A 26,554-nucleotide genomic window follows, 5' to 3' on the forward strand; every position below is an offset into this window, starting at 1 on the left:
TGTTCGGATCTCATGCGGACGATGAAATGTAAAAAATGAGGACTGAGCTAGACAAGATTAAGGCCTTTGGGTTGGAGAAGCGGAAGGAATTCAGAAGGTTCCGTCCCTACAACCTGCGTACTTTCATCAGAAGGTTCAAACCCCTCAGTGGTCTACCCAGCAGCACCATCAGCCCCAGTAACACTACCATCAGAGGAGACCTGGTATAGGAAGGGTGCCTGCAAGACAGCCCTTGTCCACTTCAAAGCCATCAGCAAGACCATGAGCAATGGCTTCCTCCATGCCTGTTAGCCACTCTGGTGGGAGGAAGTATCTCGTTTCACCTGGCAGAGTGGAAGACCATCACAAATGACAAGTGGGTGCAGAAGGCATTTGCCCAGATTCAAATCCCCATCTCCACCAGTTCCTCCACGAGGCAAATGCTTTCAAAATCACCTCTTGTTGCAGCAGGAGGTGAACAGCCTTCTACTAAAAAATGCCATAGAAACCGTTTCTGTTCAACATCATGGGTAAGTTATATATTCCTGTTATTTTCTGCTGCAGAAAACTGGTCCCGCCAGAGAATACAGACCAATACTCGACTTGAGATTATTGAACAGATTTATCCGCAAAGAGAAATTTCGAACGCTAGCCCTGCACCAAATCATCCTTCACCTACACGAGGGAGATTGGATGTGTGCTGTAGACTGGCAGGATGCCTACTTCCATGTTCCGGTGTCCAAGAAACATCTAACGTTTCTGTGCTTTCAAGTGGCTCACCAGCGTTTCCAAATCAGGGTTCTCCCATTTATGCTCAAATCAGCCGCCCGAACTTTTTCGAAATTCATGGAAGTGGTGGCAGCTTTTCTTGGTAAATGAAAGATTTTCATTTACCCTTATCTGGACGACTGACTCCTGAAGAGCTATCACCCTTCTCTGCTTCAGAATCATGTATCATACTGTCTCCATGTACTGGACTAATTGGGGCGACGGGTCAACTTCAAAAAGTCTTATCTTCAATCTGACCCAGAAAATCCACTACCCGGGTGCATCATTCAATACTGTAAAGGCAAGCATGTGTCTTTCGGAGGAGAGGTTATCCTCAATCAAAGAGAAATGTCGCAATCTCCTAATCTCTCAATACCCCACAGCAAGACCAGTTTCATCCCTTCTGGGGGCAATTAATCTTAATCGTACCAAACGGCAGATTGAACATGCGTCCTCTGCAGCAATCTCTGGAGGACCAGTGGATGCAGACATCGGGTCTCCAGAAAGACTGTCTCTCCCAATCGGCCAAGGATTCCTTCAAATGGTGGATGAAGCGTTCTCACTTCCTGAAAGGAGTTCCCTTTCACCAGGACCCTCCTACTCAGACAATCGTCACGTATGTGTCCCTTCAGGGTTGGAGGGCCCTTTTCAAGTGCAAGGCCTTTGGTCAGAGGCAGTGCGAGGATATCACATCAACCTGTTGGAGCTGAGAGCTGTTCATTTAGCTCTTAAGTCACTATTTCCTTCTCTCCAGTCCAGCTCCCTGTTGGTTCAAAGAGACAACACCACCACAATGTATTATTTGAACAAACTGGGGGGCACCAGGTCGAGACCTCTCTCTGGAAGCGCAGACCATCTGGAAATGGCTTCTAAAAAGAAATGTAAGCATAGTGAAATCTAAGCATAGTGACCATTCACCTTCCAGGAACTCAAAACTTTCAGGCAGCTGCCCTAAGCCGGGATTTCGTCGATACTCACGAATGGGTGCTCAACGACGAGGTCCCGTAGGACATCTTCCAAAAAAATGGGGAGTGCCAGACAACAATCTGTTGGCAGACGCCTCAAACGCTCAATGCCCCGTCTTTGCATCCAGGTTTCACCAACCAGATTCACAGGGCAATGCCCTTTTGATAATGGTCTCAGGCATTACTGTTGTCATTTCCACCAATGCCGTTGATTCCTGCAGTGATCAGCAAATTCTACATGACCAACACCAGAATTATCCTGATCGCTCCGGAGTGGCCCAGTCAGTGGTGGTACCCGGACCTTCTTCAGCTGTCAGAGGTCCCACACAGGAGGTTACCATGCCGTCCAAGAACAAGGGGAAGGTGTTTCATCCCAATCTCTCATCCCTGATATTAACAACATGGCTACTGAAGTCCTTCAATACAGACATTTAGACTTGCCTTCGGAATTTATGAATATTCTTAAGGAAGCCAAGAGACCTTCCACCAGGAAATCCTACACTTTCAAGTGGAAGCATTTTTACTTGTGGTGCATGAACAATGGTCATGATCCAGTCCGGGAGCAAGAGCAGGTGATCTTGCCGTATTAGCTCCATTTGGCTGAATCTGGTCTGCAGTTTTCCTCCTCCTTAAAGGTTCATTTCGCAGCTATTACCGCTTACAGAAAGTCACCGACACAGGTTTCCTTTTTCCAAATCCCTGTAGTTAAAGATTTTCTTGAGAGGATAAAAATTGTTTACCCACCGATTAAGTCTCCAGCTCCACCTTGGGAACTTAACATAGTTCTGGCTAAATTGATGGGTGCTCCTTTTGAGCCTATTCACAAGCCGCCTTTAGAGCACTTGTCATGGAAAGCTGCTTTCCTAGTCGTCATCACCTCTGCACGCAGGGTCAACGAGATCCAGGCCTTGTTGTAAAGAACCGTATACTGATTTTCATGCTAACTGAGTGGTGTTGAGAACCCATCCATAAAAGCAGTGTGCCAGTGTTTTTTATTACTGTGACTTTTTTTCTGTTAAGCAGCCTGAGCTAATTGCCTGCTATTACTGTTATTTTTTCTGAAAATAAAGGGCTGTGTTGGAACACTTGCGGTATATGTACTCTGCAGTGTTTATATGAGAATATTCTTTTTCTAAAAAAATCCATGTAATTTTGGCTTATTAGCCTATTTGAAGTACATTGGGCTGCATATTTATGTATGTATATATGCATATATGTATGTTTTGGAAGTGCTCTGTAATTGTTTGGCTAAATACACACATATATATGTATTTTTATATATGCTCCGGGATCCCCCGCACGTGGGTAGGGATTTTTCAGTGCTTATGACTTTGAGTATACCCCTGGAAGAGAGCTAGGATTACAAGTAAGTAACTTATCCATCCTTGCTAGGGACTTCTTTAACCACGTGGTCACCTGTTCCCTCGCATCCCTGTGTGCATGCCTACAACACACGCCCTGGCATAGATCAGCCACCCCTCTAGCTGTGTGCTCTAAAACAGTGGTGATGGTACAGGTGCATGAACCCTGTACCCCTACAGTGTCTAATCAATTCTTAGACATTGTAAGTGCAGAACTGCCATTAAGAGTATATGATGCTGGGAGTTTGTCATTACGAACATTCACAGTACCATAATGACTTTACTGAAAACAGAGCACTTTGGTATCGAACTTCTCAGCATATTGAACCCACACTGATGTCAGCGTGGGATTGAATGAAAAATGCACTCAGAGGTCATCTTAGAGATGCCCCCTGAAAAACGACCAGCCTCTGGTGGGTTCCCTGATTGGTACACACCAGCCAGCCCACCACAAGACCTGTTTCTGGACCCCTGGTGTGGGAGCCTTCGCTCCCTGAGCCCAGAAACAAAGACTGTCCTGGGTGGAGGTGTTCATACAAAGCCCATCTCCAATTCCTCTATTAGATGTGCTTCAGATGCTGCTGACACCGCAGCTCGAGAGAGTAACACTGGTGTGTTACTCAGGAGGCACGCATGGTTAAGGATTTCCAGCTTTAAACCTGAAGTCCAACAATCAATCTTAAATACTCCATCCGATAAAAAGCATCTTTTCAGACCCGAAGTAGATCAGGCTTTAAAGAAAATGAAAAAAGACACTGAAGTAGCTAAATCAATAGGAGCCCTACAGACTTCTTCAAATTGTGGCTCTTTTGTCGCTCCTTCTACCGTGTGGGGTCCAAGATCGCATCCTCAGACAAAAATGCTGCCTCGTACAAAGGCAACAGTCTTCCTCCACCAAAGGCTTCTTTAGAGGAGGATATAGAGGGAATCATGGCAAGGGGCAGTGGCTTGCCTATCCTGCATACCCCCCCAAACCCCCCCCCCCCCCCCCCCCCCCATCCCCCTTCACCACCGCATATTCCCTGACCATTTGGCACCTGTCTGGGGACATCTTCTACAATTCCCCATTTGACAATCCATAACTACAGATAAATGGGTGTTGGGAATTATCCAACATGGTTATTGCATTGAGCTTACCACCAATTCTCCAAACATTCCACCTCCTTCCCGCAAAATGTCCCCAGAACATTTACACCTGCTCAAACAGGAAGTACATTCCCTTTTGGGTCCAATTCACCCTGCCCATCACAAATATCTGATTTGTGATAGTGGGTCAACATTACCAATTCAAAGTCCTACCGTTGGGAGTCGCCACTGCTCCCAGAGTATTTACCAAAGGCTTGGCAGTAGTTGCAGCTCATCTGAGAAGACCACACATTCATGTCTTCCCATACCTGGACAACTGGCTCATCAAAACCAGTACTTACCAGGAATGTCTCCAACGCACTCCAGCCATAATCCACTTGCTACACCAACTAGGGTTTACGGTAAATGCGTTGAAGTCCCATTTGTGTCCTTCCAACACACACTTATGTGGGAGCCACCATAGACACTCTGAGATCTAGCCTCTCCCAATGCAGCTAAAATGCTGGATTCTCAGTCTCTTCTCAGTCTAAGCCCAACTAATTATTAGCAGCACGAGTCTTCATGCAGCTGCTAGGAAGAATGGTTCTCGCATCTTGGTTGTTCCCCCATGCAAGTCTTCCCATGCGTCCACTTCAAGAATGCTTAGCAAGTCAGTGGAACCAGTCGCAGGGTCAATTGACCGATCTAGTGTTGGTAAATGGCTGCACCCATCGCTCTCTGCAGTGGTGGAACCCACCAAATGGTTCCAAAGGGTGGCCCGTTATCGACCCGGTTCCACAGACAGTGCTAACAGCAGACTCCTCGCTTACCTTGTTGGGGTGCTCACTTACTCGATCACACAATCCAAGGATTGTGAAGTCTGAAGCACAAAAGTTTTCATATAAATCACCTAGAATTACTAGCAGTGTTTCTAGCACTCCGAGCCGATCCAATTCACCTCATAGGCATTTGCTTACGCTTTTCCGCATCTTCCACTCATTCCGCTGGTAGTTTGGAAGCTCAGGCGAACATCCCTCACTATGATTCTCAAAAACTCCCACATGGGCAAGTGAACCCTGGTTCACCATCCTGCTGGAGCTGTCAGTAGTTCCACACTAAAAGCTGCTTCTGATGAATACATCTGGCAGTGTATTCCTCACCTTGTGAATATCCCCCTGCGTCAGCAACATTTGTATATTCATTTGTAGCTCTTCACGCCGACGACGTCACAGAATGCACAGCTTCGCGCGCGGCTCCACTGATGTCAGTGTGATGACATCAGTTCCCTTTTTTCCACGTCATTGACGCTAACCGTTTTCGAGGGATCCTCTGTAGCTATTGAGTAACTCTGTTACTGTTTGTAACTTTGGGTGTTTGCTTGTTTCTTTGTCTCCTGTCGAGATGTCCTCGAAGAAGACCGGATTTGAGCCGTGCGGAGAATGTGGGAGAATGATGTCTATCACGGACCCGCATGAAGATTGCGTATGGTGCCTGTCCTCAGACCATGATGTCGAAGGGTGTCCATGCTGCAAGAAGATGAACCCCAAGGCCCTTCGTGAAAGAGAGGCGAAGCTTCTGGTTGCCAAGATGAAAGGTAAAAAGGACAGGAAGAGCTTGAAATCTCGTTCGAGGAGGTCGCGGTCACCTTCGAGGTAGTCATCAGGGCATGCTTCCAGGTCGACAAAAAAGAAACATAAGAAGAGAAAGCACGGATCTCGACACCATTCTGGGAAGGATTCGGATTCGAGGCCGAAGTCGCCAGTTAGAAGATATCGTAAGGATGATGATGTATCTCCTTCTCCGGTTCTGGATCCGGAAGGTGAGGCTTCGCCCATGGAATCGCCAGAGCAATCACCGGCTCTGGAGTCGAATCCCTCTCCGGCGCCGTCTCGAACACCAACCCGAGAGGAGGAAGAGGCTCCTTTGCCTGAGGTTTCGATGACTCTGGCTCACCAACCCAAGGAACAAGTCAACACTAATCCGGCCCCTCCTTATGAGCAGCCTGTGGGTTCATACCCTCCATTTCCGGGCCCAGACAAGACCCTACACAGTATTTAAATGCTATGTATGGTGTCTTCACGAGAGCCATGTACCCCTCTGGAGCACCGGTTGGTCCCATGGGTCCGATGACCTTTAATCTGGGAGTCCCCCAGACATGCTCTGGCGCCGTTCTTGCCATTTATGCCGGCTCCGACACCGCCTTGGCATCTCTCGGCGCCGCCGAGGTCTTCGCCGATTCCTTCGTCACCAGCGCCGGTTCCTGTTTGGCCTCGAGCACAGCGGCCTGGTCTTTCGGCTCCAAGCTCGAAGCCGGCTCCATTGGAGTCGATTGTGGATCCGCTGACGCCGTTCCCGAAGGAGAGGTCGAGACGTGAGGCTCAGTGACTTCTAGAGGAACAGAGGTACAGAGAAGTGGAGATGGAAGAAGGTGAGCTGCAGGAATCTGAAGATTTCTTTGATGACCTAAGGGAGGCTAATGGATTGGAACTTTCTCCGGATTGGGAGTTATCCTCTGTCAAAGATGCCCCTTCAAAAGATGTGGCACCATATCATGTGGTCATCAAAAAGGCAGCAGAACTCAAATATATTAACAGAAGTCCTTCACTCTCCATCTTCAGTGGTGGAGCCTATGCTTCCTTTTAATGAAGCATTGATAGAGCCAATCTTGGAAGTGTGGCGTAGGCCTCTTACAGCTCCAGCATTTCTGAAAGCTGTTACAAGAAGATAGGGTGGCTCCTGGAGACCCAGATTTTTGATCTTCTCATCCTTTACCAGAGAGCTTGGTGGTAAGGCAGCCTGCTCCAAAAAATCTGCAGGTGCTTTCCCGCAGGTGCCTGGAGACAAAGAATCTAAAAAACTAGACCAATCCGCAAAGAGTTTTTACTTCAGCGAGCATGGCTCTCAATGCAACGAACGCCATATGCCTCTTAGTGTGTTACATCCATGCTCTGATGGATTCTGTTTAACAGTTGGCCCCTAAAATTCCAGAGGAGGACAGGCAGAACTTTAATGAGGTGCTTGTTGATACACAAGCTGCTGCTCGACAAGTCATCCAGAGTGGTTTGGACACAGCTGACTCTGTGGCGAGAGTCATGGGGTTTTCTATTGCCATCAAAAGAGCAGCTTGGCTGAAGCCTTCCGAATTCTCTGCTGATGTCCAGGCTGCCTTAGTGGATCTGCCTTTTGATGGCTCGGGCTTTTTGGGGGAAAAGGCTGATGCTGCATTGGAAAGATTCAAAGATAGAGCAACAGCCAAGTCTTTGGGTCTACAATCCGCTGTACAGATCGTACAGGGGCAGACCAAGAGCTCGTCCTCGTGGACGTCAAGCTTCCTCCTCCTCTTCCTCTTCCCACCCCTCTCCAACCTCAGCAAAGCCGCCCTAGATCCGCCATTCTGGATCATGCGGGTCCTGTGGGGGGTCGGCTTACCTATTTTCTACGAGATTGGGAATAGGTCACATCGGACCTTTGTGGGAATAGGTCACATCGGACCTTTGTGGGAATAGGTCACATCGGACCTTTGTGGGAATAGGTCACATCGGACCTTTGTGGGAATAGGTCACATCGGACCTTTGTGGGAATAGGTCACATCGGACCTTTGTGGGAAAAGGTCACATCGGACCTTTTGGGTTCTCAATCTCGTAGAGAATGGGTATGCTCTTCCCTTTCGGGAATTCCCTCCGAATTACCCTCCTTGCCAAGGGTTTTGCTCAGAGGACCACCTACTACTTCTGCAGGAGGAAGTCCTGACGTTACTAAGAAAAGGTGCGATAGAGGTAGTTCCGGAGCAGGAAAGAAGTCAGGGATGCACCTCCCGGTATTTCCTGATCCCCAAGAAGGATGGCAGACTTCGTCCAATCCTGGACCTCTGGATCTTGAACCTCTTTCTGAAGCAGGAAAAGTTCACGATGCTCACCCTTGCGCAGGCTCTTCAAGCGCTGCTGGAAGAAGACTAGATGGTGTTGATCGACTTGCAGGATGCATATTTTCACATCCCCATCCTGAAGTCACACAGGAAGTATCTCCATTTCACGGTGGGTTCTCAGCATTACCAGTTTGGGGTCCTTCGGTTTGGTATTACTACTGCACCTAGAGTCTTCACCAATGTGATGGCTGTGGTGGCAGCACATCTCAGAAGGTCAGGGATACCAGTATTCCCTTATCTGGACGATTGGCTGATCAAAGCAGAATCTCCAGAGAAAGTGCTCCCTCATCTGCAAATCACAACACAGTTGTACAGATTGGGATTTTCGATAAATGTACCCAAATCTCAACTGGTGCCGTCCCAGCGCAACCTGTTCATAGGTGATGTACTGGATACAACTGTGTGTCGGGCATTCCTTCCTCCTCAAAGGATTTGCGACATACAGCAAATGATTCCTTTATTTTACAATGGAGCGGTCGTTCCAATCCTGAAGGTTCTTAGTCTGCTCGGTCTGATGACTTCCTGCATTCTGTTGGTCAACCATGGACGCTGGCACATGAGGGCACTCCAGTGGTGCCTCCGCAGGCTGTGGTATCAACACAACGGAAATCTCAGGGAGTCTGTGAGGATCTCGAGAGAAGCTGAAGCGGATCTGAGTTGGTGCTGCGTGAAAGGCAATCTGTTTCAAGGAAAGCCTTCCACCGTGATAACTGATGCATCTACCCTAGGGTGGGGGTGCTAATTTGAGGGATCTGAGGTCAAGGGTCTTTGGTCTCCACATCAACCTTCTGGAATTGCGGGCGATCCATTTGGCGCTCAAGGCCTTCCTCCCTTTCATTCGCGGTCAGTCGGTTCAGGTCCTGACGGACAACACGACTGCGATGTGGTATAACTCGGCTGGAGGCCATGGGCCTTCGAGGCTGGCGACTTAGGCTCTGGTGCCGTAGGGCCCCTGGGGATCCAGGCCTGGATCCGGATCTTTGCCAGTCAACCTCACTGTACCTTCCCATGCCTCGATTCCAGAGACGATGCCCCGGATGCTGGTTGTGCCTCCAACCAGGGTCGACCCCAGCCTCTCACCAGACTTGGGCACTGAGCCAGGCCGGCGCCGACCAGTACTTTTGTACCACTGTTCTTTCCTGGTGTTCCTCTCTGCCCTGACTGGCAGCCACTGGAAGGTGAGGACGACTGGGAGGGGTCTGTGGCCCTCGACGCCTAGCTTCTTTGATGGCTTCTCGACGTTTATCTTCTCGTCGACTTCGACGCCAACCGTCTCCTTGACGTTAACAGTCTGCTCAACGATGAGCTTCTCCTCGACGCCGAGCTTCTCCTCGATGCATAACGCCTCGTCGATGGTAATCGGCGTTGTCGCCTCGCCGGCGCCTTGAAATTGATAGACGGTGATGGTGCTTTGACGGTGACCCTGGCCGAGTTGTCGCTGTCCTTCCCCTCGACGTGGAGCGTGGACGACGCTTCGATCCAGAGCCATGGGTCGACGGGGAGCAGATCGGCGTTGTACATATGCTCAACGTCATACATGCTCTCGACGTCGTCATAGCAGTTTGACGTTGAAGGGCACCGGCGCCGTTTTTCAGCCTGTTTTCGACTGGGGAGCCCACCAGAGGTTGGCGTATGGGTCTTAGTAGAGGACTTACCCTCTCCTTGCCCAGAGGTCCCTGTAGAAGTTGCCTGTCGTCTCTGCTCCATCCTTTGAAGTCTAATCTTCTCCCGGTCATGCAGGGTAGGCCTAGAAAAGGTCTTGCAGATGATGGCTCAAGTATCAGGGATATGAGAAGCAGGCAGGGACAGAATACATACTCTGTGTATCAGACTTTGCCTTTTTCCTCCCACAGTCAGGACATTTGTCGAATAAGAATGGCATTATGACAAGTAAACTGTGAAATTTCTGCCCAAAAAGTACAGCAGAAGCAAGAGAAAGGTCAAAAACGCAGAGGTAAGTTTAAATAATTCACTTGGTCCCCAACGGAGTCCACGTACCACATCAATTTCCTGGAACTCAGAGCTGTTAACTTGGCGCTGAAGGGTTTTCATCAGTCCTTCCAGACCAACTCTCTGCTTGTACAGACTGAGAATACGACCATGATGTATCACTTCAACAAGCAGGGGGGCACTGTCACAGGAGGCGCTGGTGGTCTGGCACTGGCTGCTAGCCAGAGGACTGACGATAACTGCTACCCATCTGCTAGGTGTGCAGAATGCTCAGGCGGACGCACTCAGCAGACTGATCCAGGAAAACGTCGAGTGGGTCATAAACAACGAAGTGCTCGATGACGTGTTCGCCAGGTGGGCACTCCAGCCGTGGATCTGTTCGCCACCAGCGAAAACAGCAAATGCCTAGACTTTACGTCCAGGTATTACCAGCAGGGGACTCTGGGGAATGCGTTCTGCATCAACTAGTCGAACAGCTTTGTGTGTACGCTTTTCCGCCCATTCCCCTGATTCCGGCGGTGCTCATCAAGCTGTCCCAGTCCAGGGCGTGAATGATCCTCATCGCAACGGAATGGCCCAGACAGTGGTGGTTCACGGATCTGTTTCACCGGTCTCTCCTTCCGCACATACGGCTACGTGCCGGCCGGACCTTCTCACGAAGTTCGGGGGGCAGATGGTGCACCCCAACCTCTCGTCTTTGAGTTTAGCGGCATGGCTCCTGAGAGAGTGCAATATGGCCATTTGAATCTTCCTGAGGATTGTATGGACTTACTGAAGGAGGCTAAGCGCCCCTCCACTAGGACTTCATATGCTTACAAGTGGAAGAGGTTCTGCATATGGTGCACGTCCAAGAACTATGATCCGACGACATGCAAGGAAGAGGTCATCCTTCCATACCTTTTTGTATTTGGCGCTGTCTGGCCTTAATTTCCATTCTATTAAGGTTCATCTCGCTGCACTGACTGCCTACAGGAAATGCCCGTTTACAAAAAAACAAGGGAACCCAAAAGGTATGCCGCAGGGACCTTGGGCTGTATCATATTATACAAGACAGTATGTCTGTGTACTTGTAGTCAGTGTTACAGATGCAAATTGTTATAACCACACCATTGCATTTTTAAAGAACTTTAGCTAAATGTTTTATTCCTTCTTTCCTTTTGTGAACATTTTTTTTTTAATGCAATGAATCCTCCCTCTTGCTTACAAGCTCCGGCAAATATTTGCATCTTATTAGAGCATTATACATGGCCTCATATTGCTAAACTTTGAAAATGTGTTAACGTTTTTGTATTGCAACCGGTCTGTAGGGCAGTCTGAGCTAACCGCCTTTACTTAAAGCCCTCATCCTAATAATAAAGGCTTTGCATTAATAAACCATAAATACAAGTCTGAACAGCATTAGCACATGGATATAAATATTACCTTAACGGTAGACCATGCCCTTTCCTGATCCGTAATGTGTTACTGTAAACTGGCAGTGAAAGGGTTTGTGCTGTAGGGGTTGGGCCTACTTGTCCCAAGGACAAAATGCAAATGGAAACTTGTTGATCTTGACCCCAAATAATGTCCTGGGTGTTGGGCTATAGGAATTCAACATCCCTGCACCTTTCAATTGCCTATTGTGTATTTGAGTGTTGCAATGTTACTAATGACATGAAAGCTTTGCACCAACTGCAGTAATGAGCGCAAAAGACAACATACTGTAATACTATCACAGTGTGCCTCATTACACTGCATAATTTACCTTTACTTCTTGCACAATCTATTTCGCATTGCTGCATCATTTGTCTCTCTCCTATGTCTGTTTATTTGACTGTGCTTATCAATACTTTGGTGTTGGAAGCGTTGTCACTGTTTTGCTTTTTAACGATGTAGAGGGAATTGGAAATTGACAAAACAGTTTTTATATTATTGCAGTCAACACTACCTGATGCACTACTGGTAATCCTGCACGGGCATGGCCTCAAATGAATAGGTTACTTTTACTACACTGAATATTAGTATCTTGGGATGATTTTCATTGAACTTGAATAGCTGTTAATGCAGAACATGTTTGAAACCCATTATCCAGACAGTCTAAAGTTTATCTTATAGTCCCAATCATACTGGAACAATGCAAGCCGTCCTATCCAAACAAATTTGAGGTTTGTTTGGTATCTGATCAATTTGAGCAACACTATTGTTTAGATTGACTCCACAGCAGTTACTGGAGAGGGCCAAGATTCTCTGCTGAACCCATGTAGTTGGCTGACATATTGATACTTTCTGTATTTTCTATTCTTTTAGTTTTGCAGTGAGAATCTTTTCTGGGATCACATGTAGTTTTCCGCCATCTAGTGGTTGAGTCTGTAACTCTCCTTGCATAGTGTTTTTCCTTTACATTGATCACCATTTAGTGGCTGGTACAGCCTCTCCTAACATCAGCTGCCCTTCACGAAAGTCTCCACGCGTGGTCTCCATAGTCTTATATTTTTTTTATCCCGCCGTTGAGTTTGGATACTTCAGTGTATCTCTCCAATCCCCGAAAGGAAGAGGGAAGAAAGATTAATCAAATAAAACCGAAAATCTTACTAGAGACAATGAATGTGCGGAAAGGTGCCCCCTGCTCCGTGTAATGGAGAATACACTTTTCCAGAGGGACAATAATAGTATACAATCTCTGCCTACCGAGAGACCGCAAGACCAATATCTGCAAGGCCTGCACAGAATTCAAACCATAAAAAGTGAGGGCGCAAGAAAAGCAAAGGCAGCCAGACAAGGGCAGATGCAAACAGTCACTGAGAGACCTCAGACTATCTAGCAAAGAATAGGACCTCCCTCCGAAAAAGTGGCAGGAGAGAGCTCTGACACTGAGCAAGATAATCCAGCAGGAGCCCAAGAAGTCAAGAGAAGCCCACCCGGGTACCGTTGTAAAAGATTGGAACCACCAATGACGCTGCAAGAGCTCTAGTGTGAAGGAGGTCCCAGTCACAGGACCTGTTCAGTGGGTCCAGGATTCTGAAGGCTTCGATGGACAATAGCAAGTCTTTGATGCTGATTCACCTGCGCCAGGTGTGGATCCTTCAAATCATTCGCCCCTTAGGACATCACAAACGTTCTTCAAAACACCCAGCATACGTTCGGGGCAATGCATTGGCGGACTCTCTTATAGTAGCCATTGCCAGGAAAAGCACCTAATACCTACCACCACCAGACCAACCATGGATAAGGAAAGTAAAAGGATGGAAATGGTGGAGGAAGTGCTCGCCCTGCTTTCAGATATGTCCATTAACACTGTGCGCATCTGGCAGACAAACACCAGAAGAGGGCAAGATCCCTCGCAGACGAATGGAAAAGCATAGCTAACACAAGCCTAAAATCAGCAGTCAATACAGCAAAAAGACAACTTGTGGCAGGGATAACCCTATAACAGCATGCTTGGCTGCAAATCTCGCCGTTCAAAAAGGAGGTTCACGCCAACATTATCAGCACTCCTTTAAACGGGAACACGTTTCGTAGTACAGTAGATACACACTTCAACCACTCCAAAAAGGAAAATGAACTAGCCAAGTCAATGTGGGGTCCTACAGTTCTGAGGGCAGCCGAGGAGTCAACCCACTTAGTAGACTGACTGAGAGGAGGTTTTCAAACTACTGCACCACACCAAGCCTCCCAACACGCATGTCGGGCACCTGCTGGGTTCCACTGGATTCAAGCAAGCTGGGCTGAAGACGGCTGGAATGCCAAAAACCGGTCCTGGGAAGCTTGTTTCCGGTCCAGGGAAGGCATGGCTTGGCAGTTCGGGCTGGACTGTTCCCATGAGGCACAGGGTCAGACTGATTTGCATATGGCCATGTCTGAACTGGGGTGGCAGAGTGGGCTAAAGAACGGTGATGGATTAAACCCAGATCTATTGACTGGGTGTGAGTATTTGATTGGTTCAGATGCTCCGTCCATCACCACCCCCTTTTGTACCACGAAGTTTTCTTGCAGCATAAAAATAACCCTTCTAATTCAGGCAGCTTCTTTTGCACCTTGGTTCTAGTGGATGTCTATGTCCATCAAAATCCCTGCAATTGGCTGAGCAGTCTGACTCCAATTGTCTTCTAAAAATCCATGTTCTCAGTGGCAGCCTACCCAAGAAGACAGTTTTGTTAATCTCAAAACCTAGACAACTCAGTGCTGCAAGGCCCATACGGTTATACATCAGTTTTCTAGGATTCCATATAACACATGTAGGGCAAAACTGAAACATTCCTGAAATAGCATAATTGTCATTTTGACATGCAACATTCTAGTTCTGAACATTATTGTCGTTTGACAAAACGTTCTTTGGCTAATGAGACCATGTATTCAATACCTCTTTGGCATTGACTGGCACAAAAGACTATAAAATGGAGGTTAACATTATCTTTCCACCTTGTGGCAAATACAATTCACCATCCATTTTTAGGAACTTAACACTTGATAGATGTGGGATGTCAAGAGAATGCTTGATAGAATAAGAAAATATGACATCAGGACAACACTTAGCTTATTTTGGTCTTAAGCCAAAACGGACTTTATCAAGATAAGGTGGCAACATTGATAAATGATCAAGTCAAAATGCTGATTGTAGAGAGCTAAACATCATTAAAGAATAGCGTGCGCACCCCTTCCCTTTCTTTCTTTTTAGTCTTCAACTTTTTTTGGAATAGATACTTGCGTGCAAAACAGGGCTGTGTTTGTCCCAACACAGTAATCTAAAGATTATGAGAGGAGGGGTTCGCGATTTGCGTCCCCGTCTGCTGCACTGCATTAATGAGGAAACATTCCTCGCAAATAGTCATTTTATCATGTTTCATCCTATTGATCCATATTCATCCATAAACTTTTCGTCATTTTTCACGCTTTGTATATTTCAAAAGTAAATCACTCCAGAGGCAGCCAGGTGGAACTTGAATGTTTTAATTTGCATTTTCAAATGTCTAATGTTGCCGAAGCTTTACGACAGACATGTGCTTTCAACATCCTGTCGAACAACCAGTGTCAAAACCCAATGCATTTCGAACGTAATGTTAGGTTCGAGGCATGTGGGCTGCTGAATTCATATCTGTGCATAGACCGCCACCTAGTGTTGGGTCCGGATGATTGCACATTGTTGTCCTGGAAGAGTCTTCGAAGTATCACGAGATAGGTGGCTCCTCCCCTGGACTACAGTGCGCATGGGCATCGCCTCCATCCCCAGATTGTTTTTTTCCGCCATTGGGTTCGGATGTGTTTCGGTTCCCTCTGTCGGAACCGATAGTTGTTCAACTTCTACTCGAGACCAAAAGGTCTTTAGGCTGGGCGTCGGTATAGTCGCGTACGGGCTTCTTTCTGACTCTCAGCTCCGATCTCTTGCTGCCCTTCCACGTGCTTTCGGCGCGGACGGGCCTACTCTACAACTTTGCTATGGAGCGGACTCCATTCAAAAAGTGTCCGCTGTGTCACTCCAAATATTCACACCTCGACGTGCACCCTGTGTGCAATACCTGTTTGTCGCCGGATCACCGCGAAGACACCTGCATGGCGTGTTCGAAGTTCCGAAGCAAGAAAACTTTAAAGATTCGCCGGGCCAATCGGCTCCAGGCTCAGTTGTCGGCTTCGGCGCCCCCACCAGATGACATTTTCCAGGAATCTGTCGAGGGAGAAGACGACGTGCGAGGGTCGGACTCTGGCCCCGCGTCCGAGGAGGAGACCTACGACGCGGGTGAGGAGGACTTTGGCGAAGTCTCCGACGAGGTAGGGGACGACGATCTGGCTTGTGCCACGATGGGAGATAGCTCAGAGGAGGAGCATCCCCAATCAGACTCGGGGGTTATTCCCCTCCGAACGGCCCAGGTCGAGGGATCGCCTTCGGGCCTTACCCAAGATCTAACTAGTAGTCCTACGTCCCCGCCTCCGGGCCCGGTCACGGACATTTCTAAGACATCACTTATGTTGACGAAAACGAAAGTGAAGCCAACTGGTCACGCACCCTCGGATGCGAAACCGAAACTGAAAGTTGCGCTGGTAAAGAAAGTTCTGGAGGCGTCAACTTCCAAGAAAACCAAAATGGCCGACTTGAAGAGCCACGCCAAAATGGCCGACCCGAAGCCCTCGGGGTCGGCGCCGAAGGCGAAGTCCTCCGACGCGGCCGCGTCGGCGTCGAAAGGGGTCGGGGACCCGAAGACGGTTCCGAAGAATCGTCAGGGCGACGACGCGCATAGGCATGGGGCGTCGGCCCCGAAGAAGAAGCCTACCGCCGATCAGGCTCTCGAAGATGAGGGGTCGCTCGAGCCGGTTCAGCCCTCGGCAGCCTTTACGAAGAAAGTAGGGGACTCCTTACAGCGGATCCGAAAGTCCACTGTGGTTCCCGCTCAGGACACTGTAGTGCCTACGCTCACGCCTAAGCCTACTAAAGAGCAAACGCCCATTCGTTTCACCCTTCCACCCAAGTCGGCGCCGAAGGCCTTCGCGCCGAAACAGGGCGGACACTCAAAGGAGGTATTGACGCCGAAAGCTGCCTTGGTGGTCTCGAAGCTTCGGCTCCAGCCGCTTGCGGTGGAGGAACGTCGTGAGGTAATCATCGACGCCAACACCGGAAAACTGTCGCTCCTCAAACGAAAAATTACGTCGGAGCCGGCGTTGGAACCTTTTAAGATCCCGCTCAAGAACAAGAAGTACTCTGCGGACTCTTCGGCTCTGGTGGAACCTGTGTCCCCACAGGCCTTGGAACACTCACCGACGCATTACCCCGAGGCTGCTGCGGACGAGGAGGATGCCGAGTACAACTATCCTGCGTACTCGGATCCGGAGGAGGAGCATGTGCCTTGGGCCGCAGGAGGCGACACAGAAGACCCGCAGTCGGGTCAGGACACTCAACTTTTCGCCGCCAAGACGTCCCCGACAGAGGACTCGGCGGCCTTCAATGCTTTAATAGAGAGAGCTGCGGCGAACCATGACGTCGAGCTACACTCGGACCCCGTGGATGCGGACTTCTTATTCGACACCTTCTCGGTAGCCGAAAAGCAAGTCAAGACGCTACCGATGCTTAAAGGGGTGCTGAAACATGCACCGGAGGTTTTCAAAGAGCCCACCCGGGCGCGGGTGGTCAACCCTCGCATCGACGGGAAATATAAGGCGGCGCCCACGGATCCCACTTATATCAAGGGACACTTGCCATTGGACTCCTTGGTTGTTTCCAACGCTCGGAAGAGGGCGAATTCTCAGACTACTGGTGACGCTCCTCCCCCAGACAAAGAGTCCAAGATCTTTGAGGCCTCAGGCAAACGCATTGCTGCGCAGGCAGCTAACATCTGGAGAATATCTAACACCCAAGCCCTGCTTGCACGTTATGATAGGGCCCATTATGACACATTAGAGGCCATTCTGCAACACTTGCCTGACCAATACAAGGAGGCAGGAGAGATGCTCATTCAGGAGGGTAAACTCATTACAAATGCATCCATCAAATGTGCCCTAGACGTGGCAGACACAGCCTCCAGAGCTATCAATACAAGTGTGTTACTTAGACGCCATGCCTGGCTTAGAATTTCGGGGTTCAAACCCGACATCCAAACCACGATATTGAGTCAAACAGTGAATCCTGACCATCTGTTTGGGCCTGAGGTGGATGCCTCCCTAGAAAAAATGAAAAAGGATACCGAAACTGCCAAGTCAATGGGGGCTTTACAAAGTCAGCAGTTTCGGGGTGGTTCCTTTCACCGCTCAAATTCAAGGGGCACCTCACGGGGGCAGGCATCCCAGTCCACACAATATTACAAGGGTAACACCCAGCCCTCGTATAACAACAAGGGTAGAGGTGGTTACAGAGGCAATAATATCAAAGGCAGGGGACGTGGAAACAATGGCTCCAGGTCCACCACCACCAACAAGCAGTGACGTCTTGTCACTGCCCCCCGATCACACAACACCGGTCGGGGGGAGACTCCAGCAGTTCCTGCCAGCGTGGAAGTCCATCACCACAGACAGGTGGGTGAGGTCTCTTATCCAGTACGGGTACTGTCTAGAGCTTACGTCCATTCCACCGGACATACCGCCAAGAAGCCGTCCTATGTCCGGCGAGCACTTGACCTTGTTGCAGCAAGAAGTTCTAGTTATGCTGCAAAAAGGGGCGATAGAGCTCGTTCCATTGCAAGAGCGGGGAACAGGGGTTTACTCCCTGTATTTTTTGATCCCCAAAAAGGACGGATCGCTCAGGCCGATCCTGGACCTCAGGCCTCTGAACTGGTACATCCTCTCGGAGCACTTCCATATGCTCACGTTGCAGCAAGTGCTTCCCCTGCTTCAACAGGGGGACTTTCTGGCTACGCTGGATCTGAAGGATGCTTATTTTCATATTCCCCTGCATCCTTCCCACAGGAAGTATCTCAGATTCACAATCTTAGACCAGCATTACCAGTTCAGTCCTGCCGTTCGGGGTCACCACAGCGCCAAGAGTCTTTACAAAGTGCCTGGCGACTGTGGCGGGGCATCTACGACGCCAAAACGTCCACGTCTATCCTTATCTGGACGACTGGCTCATTCAGGCAAAAACAGAACAGCAGTGCGCCGACCACGTGTCCCGCACCATTCATCTCCTGCACGATCTGGGATTCTCTCGGAACTACCCAAAATCCCATCTCCAGCCCGCCCATGTACGGCAGTATCTGGGCGCGACGATAAACACTCTGGCAGCCACTGCGCAGCCAAATTCAGTGAGAATCGCCAGTATCCAAACGCTGATCCAACGATTCAGGCCTCAACATTCGCTTCCAGCGAAAGTGTTCATGCAGTTGATAGGCATGATGGCCTCCTGCATCTCCATTGTCCCGCACGCGAGACTACATATGCGTCCGCTTCAGGAGTGCCTGGCACGTCAGTGGACTCAGGCTCATGGGCAACTGACAGACCTAGTGTTGGTGAGCGGTCGGGCATACAACTCTCTGCATTGGTGGAATCCACAAAACCTTTGCAAGGGCCGACCATTCCAAGAGCCTGTGCCACAGATTATCCTGACAACGGACGCCTCTCTCCAAGGATGGGGAGCGCATGTACTCCAATACACAGTGCAGGGACTATGGACACTACAGCAAAGGAAGATGCACATCAATGTGTTGGAACTGATGGCAATCTTCATGGCCTTAAAGGCGTTCAAAGTACATCTGTGCAACAAAGTAGTGTTGATCCGGACGGACAACATGACGGCCATGTACTACATTCAGAAGCAGGGAGGCACACATTCTCCACAGCTGTCTCACCTGGCTCAGAGCATGTGGAAGTGGGCCATTCAGAGGAACATCTTCCTCATGGCAGAGCATCTCCCGGGCAAGGACAATCAGATGGCGGATCTGCTCAGCAGACACAGCCATCAAATGCACGAGTGGGAGATACATCCATCAGTACTCCAACCGTACTTCCAAAAGTGGGGTCATCCAGAGATAGACCTGTTCGCCACAAAGGAGAACGCAAAATGCCAAAGCTTCGCCGCCAGGTTCCCACACCCCCAATCACAGGGCAATGCGATGTGGATGAACTGGTCAGGCAGATTTGCGTACGCTTTTCCCCCAGCTCCTCTGATACCGCTGGTGGCACGCAAGCTCAGGCAACACTCGATGACTCTCATCCTGGTTGCTCCAACGTGGGCTCGCCAACCATGGTACACCACGTTTCTAGAACTGTCTGTGGTACCGCATCAAAGGCTTCATCTCACTCCCAGCCTTCTGACGCAGAGCCATGGCGACATTCAGCACCCAGATCCGCAACAGCTCAACCTGGCGATCTGGCTCCTGAAGTCCTAGAGTTCGGCTACCTTAATCTTCCTCCCGATTGCATGGACATCATTCGGGAGGCAAGGAAGCCCACTACTAGAGCTTGTTATGCGGCTAAATGGAAGAGGTTTGTCATCTACTGTGTGAACCACGACATTGACCCGCTAGATGCTTCCATTCAAAACATCATATGTTACCTTTTTCACCTGTATCGATGTAATCTAGCGTACTCTTCCATCCGCATTCACCTGTCTGCTATGGCAGCATACCTCCAGAATAGGCAGCACCTGTCACTCTTTAAGGTCCCTGCTATCAAGGCCTTTCTGGAAGGACTCAAAAGGGTCATTCCACCAAGGACTCCACCAGCTCCGGAATGGAACCTCAATGTGGTTCTTACAAGGCTGATGGGTCCTCCCTTTGAGCCACTGCACTCTTGTGAGCTCCAGTTTTTAACTTGGAAGGTTGCGTTCTTAGTAGCAATTACATCGCTACGGAGGGTTAGCGAACTGCAGGCGCTCACCATCCAAGAACCTTTCTTCCAGGTACATGCTAACAGGGTGGTGCTCCGCACTAACCCTAAATTCTTACCCAAAGTGGTCTCACAATTCCACATAAACCAAACAATTGAGTTGCCGGTGTTTTTCCAGAACCCAGAAACGCTGGCGGAGCGCATGCTCCACACCCTTGATGTGAAAAGGGCCTTGATGTACTATGTGGACAGGACGAAAGATTTCCGCAAAACCAAACAGCTTTTTGTTGCTTTTGCCACACAACACAAGGGAAACGCTATCTCCAAAGCGGGGATTGCTAGATGGATAGTAAAGTGCATTCAGATCTGCTACGCTAAAGCTAAGCGCACTCTCACTATCCCACCGAGGGCCCACTCCACTAGGAAGTTAGGGGCCTCTATGGCTTTCCTAGGTAACATTCCCTTAGAAGATATCTGTAGGGCAGCCACATGGTCTACCACACATACTTTCACTAAGCACTACTGTGTAGACGTGCATTCCAAACAGCAGGCAGCTGTTGGTCAGGCTGTTCTAAAAACGCTTTTTCAGACTGCTGCAGCTGGCACGGGCGGCCGCCGTTAATGGAGGGACTGCTATGTATTCTATGCACAGATATGAATTCAGCAGCCCACATGCCTCGAACTGCAAATGCTACTTACCAGTATGCATCTGTTCTTGGCATGTAGGGCTGCTGACATTCATATCGCCCGCCCTCCTCCCCGGCGCCTGTAGCAGCTGCAGTATTCATTCATACAAAACACATATGCTCATAGCATGGTCATCACTCACATTCTTCACTCCATCTCTGCCAATGGCTAAAAACAATCTGGGGATGGAGGCGATGCCCATGCGCACTGTAGTCCAGGGGAGGAGCCACCTATCTCGTGATACTTCGAAGACTCTTCCAGGACAACAATGTGCAATCATCCGGACCCAACACTAGGTGGCGGTCTATGCACAGATATGAATGTCAGCAGCCCTACATGCCAAGAACAGATGCATACTGGTAAGTAGCATTTGCATTCTTCCTCAGGGGCACTGGAAAAAATAGATAAAGGGCCACAAACAGATATTTAAAAAATGAAAATTTATTTCATAATATTAAAACATACGATGAATTTCCCAAAACTCCATCCTATCCTGCTATCCGTACACTTAAGTTTATCAACGTCCTTTAATGCCCCACAATAACCGTTTCCCGATGTTTTTATGAATCACACGCTATCTACTACTTCTGCATGTTTGAAATTGCACTGTTTCTTGATAATTTATTGTACTTGCTAGTCATTGTTTGAATGCAGGTATTCACTTAGTTTAAAGCCGATTATGTTCATTTGTAATCGGTTTGTTATAATGATTTTATTTACAATAGGATTATGCTGGCAGTGATTGAACACTTCCGTTTAAGCATAATTTTTATAGTGTATGATGGGAAGGGTAGTTTTCCTGCTAGGTTGCTTGCCAAAGAGAACACACGGAGACCGTTAAGAATCACGTGATGCTAATCAAGGAACTAATTTGCAAAATATGGGTTTGGAGGTTATTAAGGACAAGTTTGAAGGGAAAACTTAGGCTGATGGTAGCTCTGGCTAGGCTCATGGTACATCGGAGAGCAGACTCGCTATAATCCACCGGCTTTTACTGAGATCAGGTAGATTTTATAACTTCACAAAGTGGCATTTAATATAGGACCAGTCAGGGGTGTGGGGAGAGTAAACCATTCGGATCGAGTCTTTAGCATGTCATGAGGGTTAGTTTAGGTTTTTAAAGGGGGAAGTTGTAGATAGCGTGTGATTCATAAAAACATCGGGAAACTGTTATTGTGGGGCATTAAAGGACGTTGATAAACTTAGGTGTACGGATAGCAGGATAGGATGGAGTGTCGGGAAATTCATCGTATGTTTTAATATTATGAAATTTTCATTTTTTAAATATCTGTTTGTGGCCCTTTATCTATTTTTTCCAGTGCCCTGAGGAAGAACTAACATTACGTTCGAAATGCATTGGGTTTTGACACTGGTTGTTCGACAGGATGTTGAAAGCACATGTCTGTGGTAAAGCTTCGGCAACATTAGACATTTGAAAATGCAAATTAAAACATTCAAGTTCCACATGGCTGCCTCTGGAGTGATTTACTTTTGAAATATACGAAGCATGAAAATGACAAAGTTTATGGATGATATTGTAGAGAGCTGTCAGAGTTCACTACACTAAATTTATGGTAGGGCTGCTGCCTTCTGTGCTTACACATTCTTCTTTGTAAATGTGAAACTATCCACATATTTTCAGCAGGCATTGCTGCTTGTAAATGGCTGTTAGAGCGGACAGGTATAGGGTATATTGAACACTGTTCTTTTGAAGCCTCCCCATCCTGAGGTCCCATCAAGTTAAGTTTTCAAAGTGCGAATCAATGAAAGGTTCTGGGCTAGAGCACAATTATACAACTAGAACTTTAGTTGAGCGGCATTAAACTGTTTATTGGTGTTGCATGCAACCAGGCTTCCTCCCTGATGGGTCAAAGGAATTATGGCATGTTCTAAATCGTCTGTCATAGAACTGAAAGCCCATCCACACTTAAGTTGAAAAAGCAGATAATTTTAATGGGAGTAATATTGAGTGCATCCCAAATGGTTTTGTGCTCTAAAGATTCTTAGTCTGAAGGGGGATTATTTGAAGCAAATAAACCTGTCCTATACCAACGCTAATGAAAAGCTGTTACAGGTAACTATCATTTAAAAAAAAATACAAAAAATGTTAAGGCTGGGTGCCATCCTAGTTTTAAATAACAGGAGTTCCATTTGCGTTGTAGGTGATCACAGCAAAGCTCTGTCCCTGTCAATAAACATTTGAATATAAAGTGAAAGTTTGCTAATTGTTTTTTGTTAATATTTTTATTTACTAGCGATTGACGTGATCTTCAGCGACAGATGTGAAAAGTCATATACACACAGATACATTTTTATTTTTTATTCAGGGTGCCCATAATGAATTAGGATTGTATTTCATTAACTTGCTTTTCAGGTCTGCATAATTTATTAACATTGGTGTGTACAATCTTATGTTTAAAGTGCTTAAGCTTTCAAATTTCGAACTTGGTAGCGGGCTAACTCTTGAAAGCATGACTGGGCTCCTGAAAACTGTGTACGAAAAATGTAATGATCTGTCAGCTCTGTAGTGTTGATGACATCCTACGCTTTTGTGTTCTTAAAATAAGGTAGTGTTTGCAATAAGAGCTTTAGGCTCATTGAGCGACTTTAAAATGTTATGGTTTTGCTCCAAGGTAACTATTTGTTTTCTGCTATTTCTGTCATTGTCTTAAGGGTAGGTTAGTTAACGTTTTTTGACTAGTAGCTTTTTCAGTCCGCAAAGGTCAATGATGTGATATAAGCAAATCTAAGCACTAGAATTTGGCATTCCTATTGGCCATAAAGTCTTTTCAAGAGTCAAAGCATTCTTTGCTGTAATTAGAACTTCATTTCAAATGGCTGTTACCAGGTCATCTGTTTGGTTCATGTTTTACAACCTACTAGTGTATTGGGGCATGTTTGAGTTGGTGTAGAATCGTTTTTACACTTTCAGAGCAAAAGGAAGAAATTCTTGTAATTCTGTATTTTGTTTCGAACTGAGGTATGTTTCTATCTTGATACTTAAGAGACACTTTCTGTAGATGTCCGTAACCAGGCATCACTTCCAGTCTTGCTCACCTGGTCTCTGTTTTACATAGTAGCTCTTTTTACTATAGCGGTCAGAGGTAGATTGCTGTTAAAATCCCAGAATATAAAGCCCCGATTATAAGTAACCTACTTTATTGGTTTCCAGTTATTTTGAAGAAATTAAATGTTGTGCTGCTTTGCTTGTCTTGGGGAAATGGTTGGGTGTATAAAGAACACAGTTTCACTGCATTTTTAGGTTGTGTAATTTATTGCTTACAGTCCGAGACTCTGGTCCTATTCTTGAGCATCGGGTGCGGCCGGAACAGCATGGCGGGGCCCCAGAAGGCAGGCAGCACCTCTTCTTCCTACCTCAGCTGCCTCACGATTATTTGTAGGTAAATTTGCGCATGCGCAACTTGGATTCTCAGGAGGCTGGGATAACGCGCATGTTTGTCCACCAGGAATCTGTTTCTCTGGGGGTTTTGGATTCTGCTCCTGATTAGCAATTTTGATAACGATGCAGAATTCCAATAGGAGTATCTCTTCCATTGTCACTGTGCAGTTAATCTGGGTACTGTTTTGCTAGCATAACAGCCTGATGAGACTTTAAACTCCCGTAGGTTTATTTGTTTTAGGCTATAATTTTAATCATTTTGTTTTCTCTGCTCTGTAGACACTACTAGCACATCCACAGTCACCACATCCATTCCACCATGGCAGCAGCAACCGGGATCCACTGCAGGCTCCACGTCTGCATCTCAGATGCCAGGAAATCTGCCCTTAGTACCTCCTGGGATTCAACCTCCCCTGCCATCAGTTGTGCCACCTTCTCTGCCTCCGCCGCCACCTGGCACCACAGGCATGATGTATGCAACGCCTCCACCTCCACCTCCACCACCACCAGCAGATCATCCCAACTTTGTCACCATGATGGGAATAGGTATTCCTCAGTTTGGAATGCCTGCTCCACCACCTCCCCCACCGCAGAACTAGACAATGGTTTTCTGAAGAGAAAACAGCTTTTTTTGAAGGATGAAGGCCAGTCTTATGACCGAAGTAGGACATTGAAGTGATGAGTTCAACCATGCTGAAAATTTTGAAGATTTCCACACAAGTGTCCTCTGCTTTCTTCACCTTGATTACAATGGATCTTGCTTTGTCCTTTGTTTGCCTCAGTATATTTGTAACAAACTGCCTCCTCCCATGGCGCTACTTTATCAGAGACTTACTCGAAGTTCTGATACTCATTTGGCAATCCATGCAACATCCTGCAGGTAATGTTCAGTAGTAGGACTTGTGACTGTAATTACCTCACAGAATATTATAGCAGCTCAAGATGCGGCATTCCCATTACTGGACTTGATATTTGGTATGAGCATACTTCCATGATATGGACTCTCGGTGAACTGAAATGCTCATGGAAAATACGGATTTGGTTAATTAATGTGGGACAACCATACCAGGGTACTGAGACTCTTATTGACATTCTAATGTCGTCCAAATTTAGTGAGCATGTGTGTATGTGTGTATATATATGTATATATATGTGTATATATATATATATATATATATATATATATATACACACACATACATATATTTTCTAAAGTTCTATTTCTTTGTAGTTGGTGTAGGTTATAGTACATTGATCTGGTCATAGGAAACCTGCTCAAAATATAGGTAAAATCCTTTGATGGCACATAATAGTCCAATGGCCATTGGTGAATATATGGCTTATGTACAAAGCACCTAGGTAACTGATCAGTCTGGTGCATTGACTCGTACTAGATACTTAATATATGTAATATATGTACAGGCCCAACATTTGGCACCCTTGTTTAAATTCTAGCTCTGCTTTCATGCTTTTGGATCTGCAATGGAAGCATATGCTAGTTTCATTTGCACAGTTTTCATCCTTATTCTATTTTTGTAAATTAGGAAATTCCCTCTCCCTCCTGAAACTAAATAAAAATGTTACGCTGCTTATTCCTCAGTAGATGATTTGATGAGGTGTAGTCAACATTTTTCTATTTATGATGGCACGGTGCCACAACTTGACAGTTATGGTATAATTCAAGGTGCACCTTTTAAATTTCTGGCATTGCTCCATTCCTGAGAGTAATGCTATCCTTGGAGAGTTCTCATGTATATGGAGGAGGTGGTCGAGAGAATGGACTGAGCTCCATTTTCTAGTTCCTTCCCTGAAGTCAGTGTTTTTCTTAGTGGGTTTGCCAGTGGGTCACCCAGGTGCACTGATTGCTCTGCTGTTAAAGCCCAGTGATTAATGTTAACAATAATGTGTGAATGCTCTTCATTTCAGTTTATCTAGACGGAGGCTATTTTGCTTTTTGTGTATTAAACCACATTAAATGGGATGTTGCAAAAAATAAATTTTGTTTTTAAATATGTGTGCTTTATTAAACCAAAATGAATGAGGAATTGTCTGTAGGTGAGGGGCTTTTTTAATTGCTTGCTGGTGTTGCATGGGGATCTCATTTCAGACACCTATGGCTGGAGCACAGTGTTCGCGTTTTTACCATATGCTTTCACAATACATTTGCTCAGTGACTTTTGCTGTCATTTACCATGAGATTCTCTCCTATTTAAAGTTGGAATGTCTGAAATTT

At 47.1% G+C, this 26,554-nt stretch overlaps 1 protein-coding gene across 4 annotated transcripts in view; it reads left to right on the plus strand.

Moving 5' to 3' along the window:
• SF1 (splicing factor 1) overlaps positions 1-26,331 on the plus strand; it is a 116,361-nt gene extending 90,030 nt beyond the window's left edge. For 3 of the 4 annotated variants that reach the window (XM_086938088.1, XM_086938089.1, XM_086938091.1), the window contains exon 12: positions 24,601-26,331. In XM_086938088.1, coding sequence (XP_086794214.1) covers positions 24,601-24,920 — 320 coding nt within the window. In that variant the 3' untranslated portion in view covers positions 24,921-26,331. Of the gene's footprint in view, positions 1-24,206; positions 24,323-24,600 lie in introns of all 4 variants that reach the window. The other variant, XM_086938090.1, reaches the window with a different exon arrangement.
• Positions 26,332-26,554: the final 223 nt, after the last annotated feature.

Source organism: Lissotriton vulgaris, chromosome 9 (assembly GCF_964263255.1).
Source record: "Lissotriton vulgaris chromosome 9, aLisVul1.2, whole genome shotgun sequence".
Classification (NCBI taxonomy): Eukaryota; Metazoa; Chordata; class Amphibia; order Caudata; family Salamandridae; genus Lissotriton; species Lissotriton vulgaris.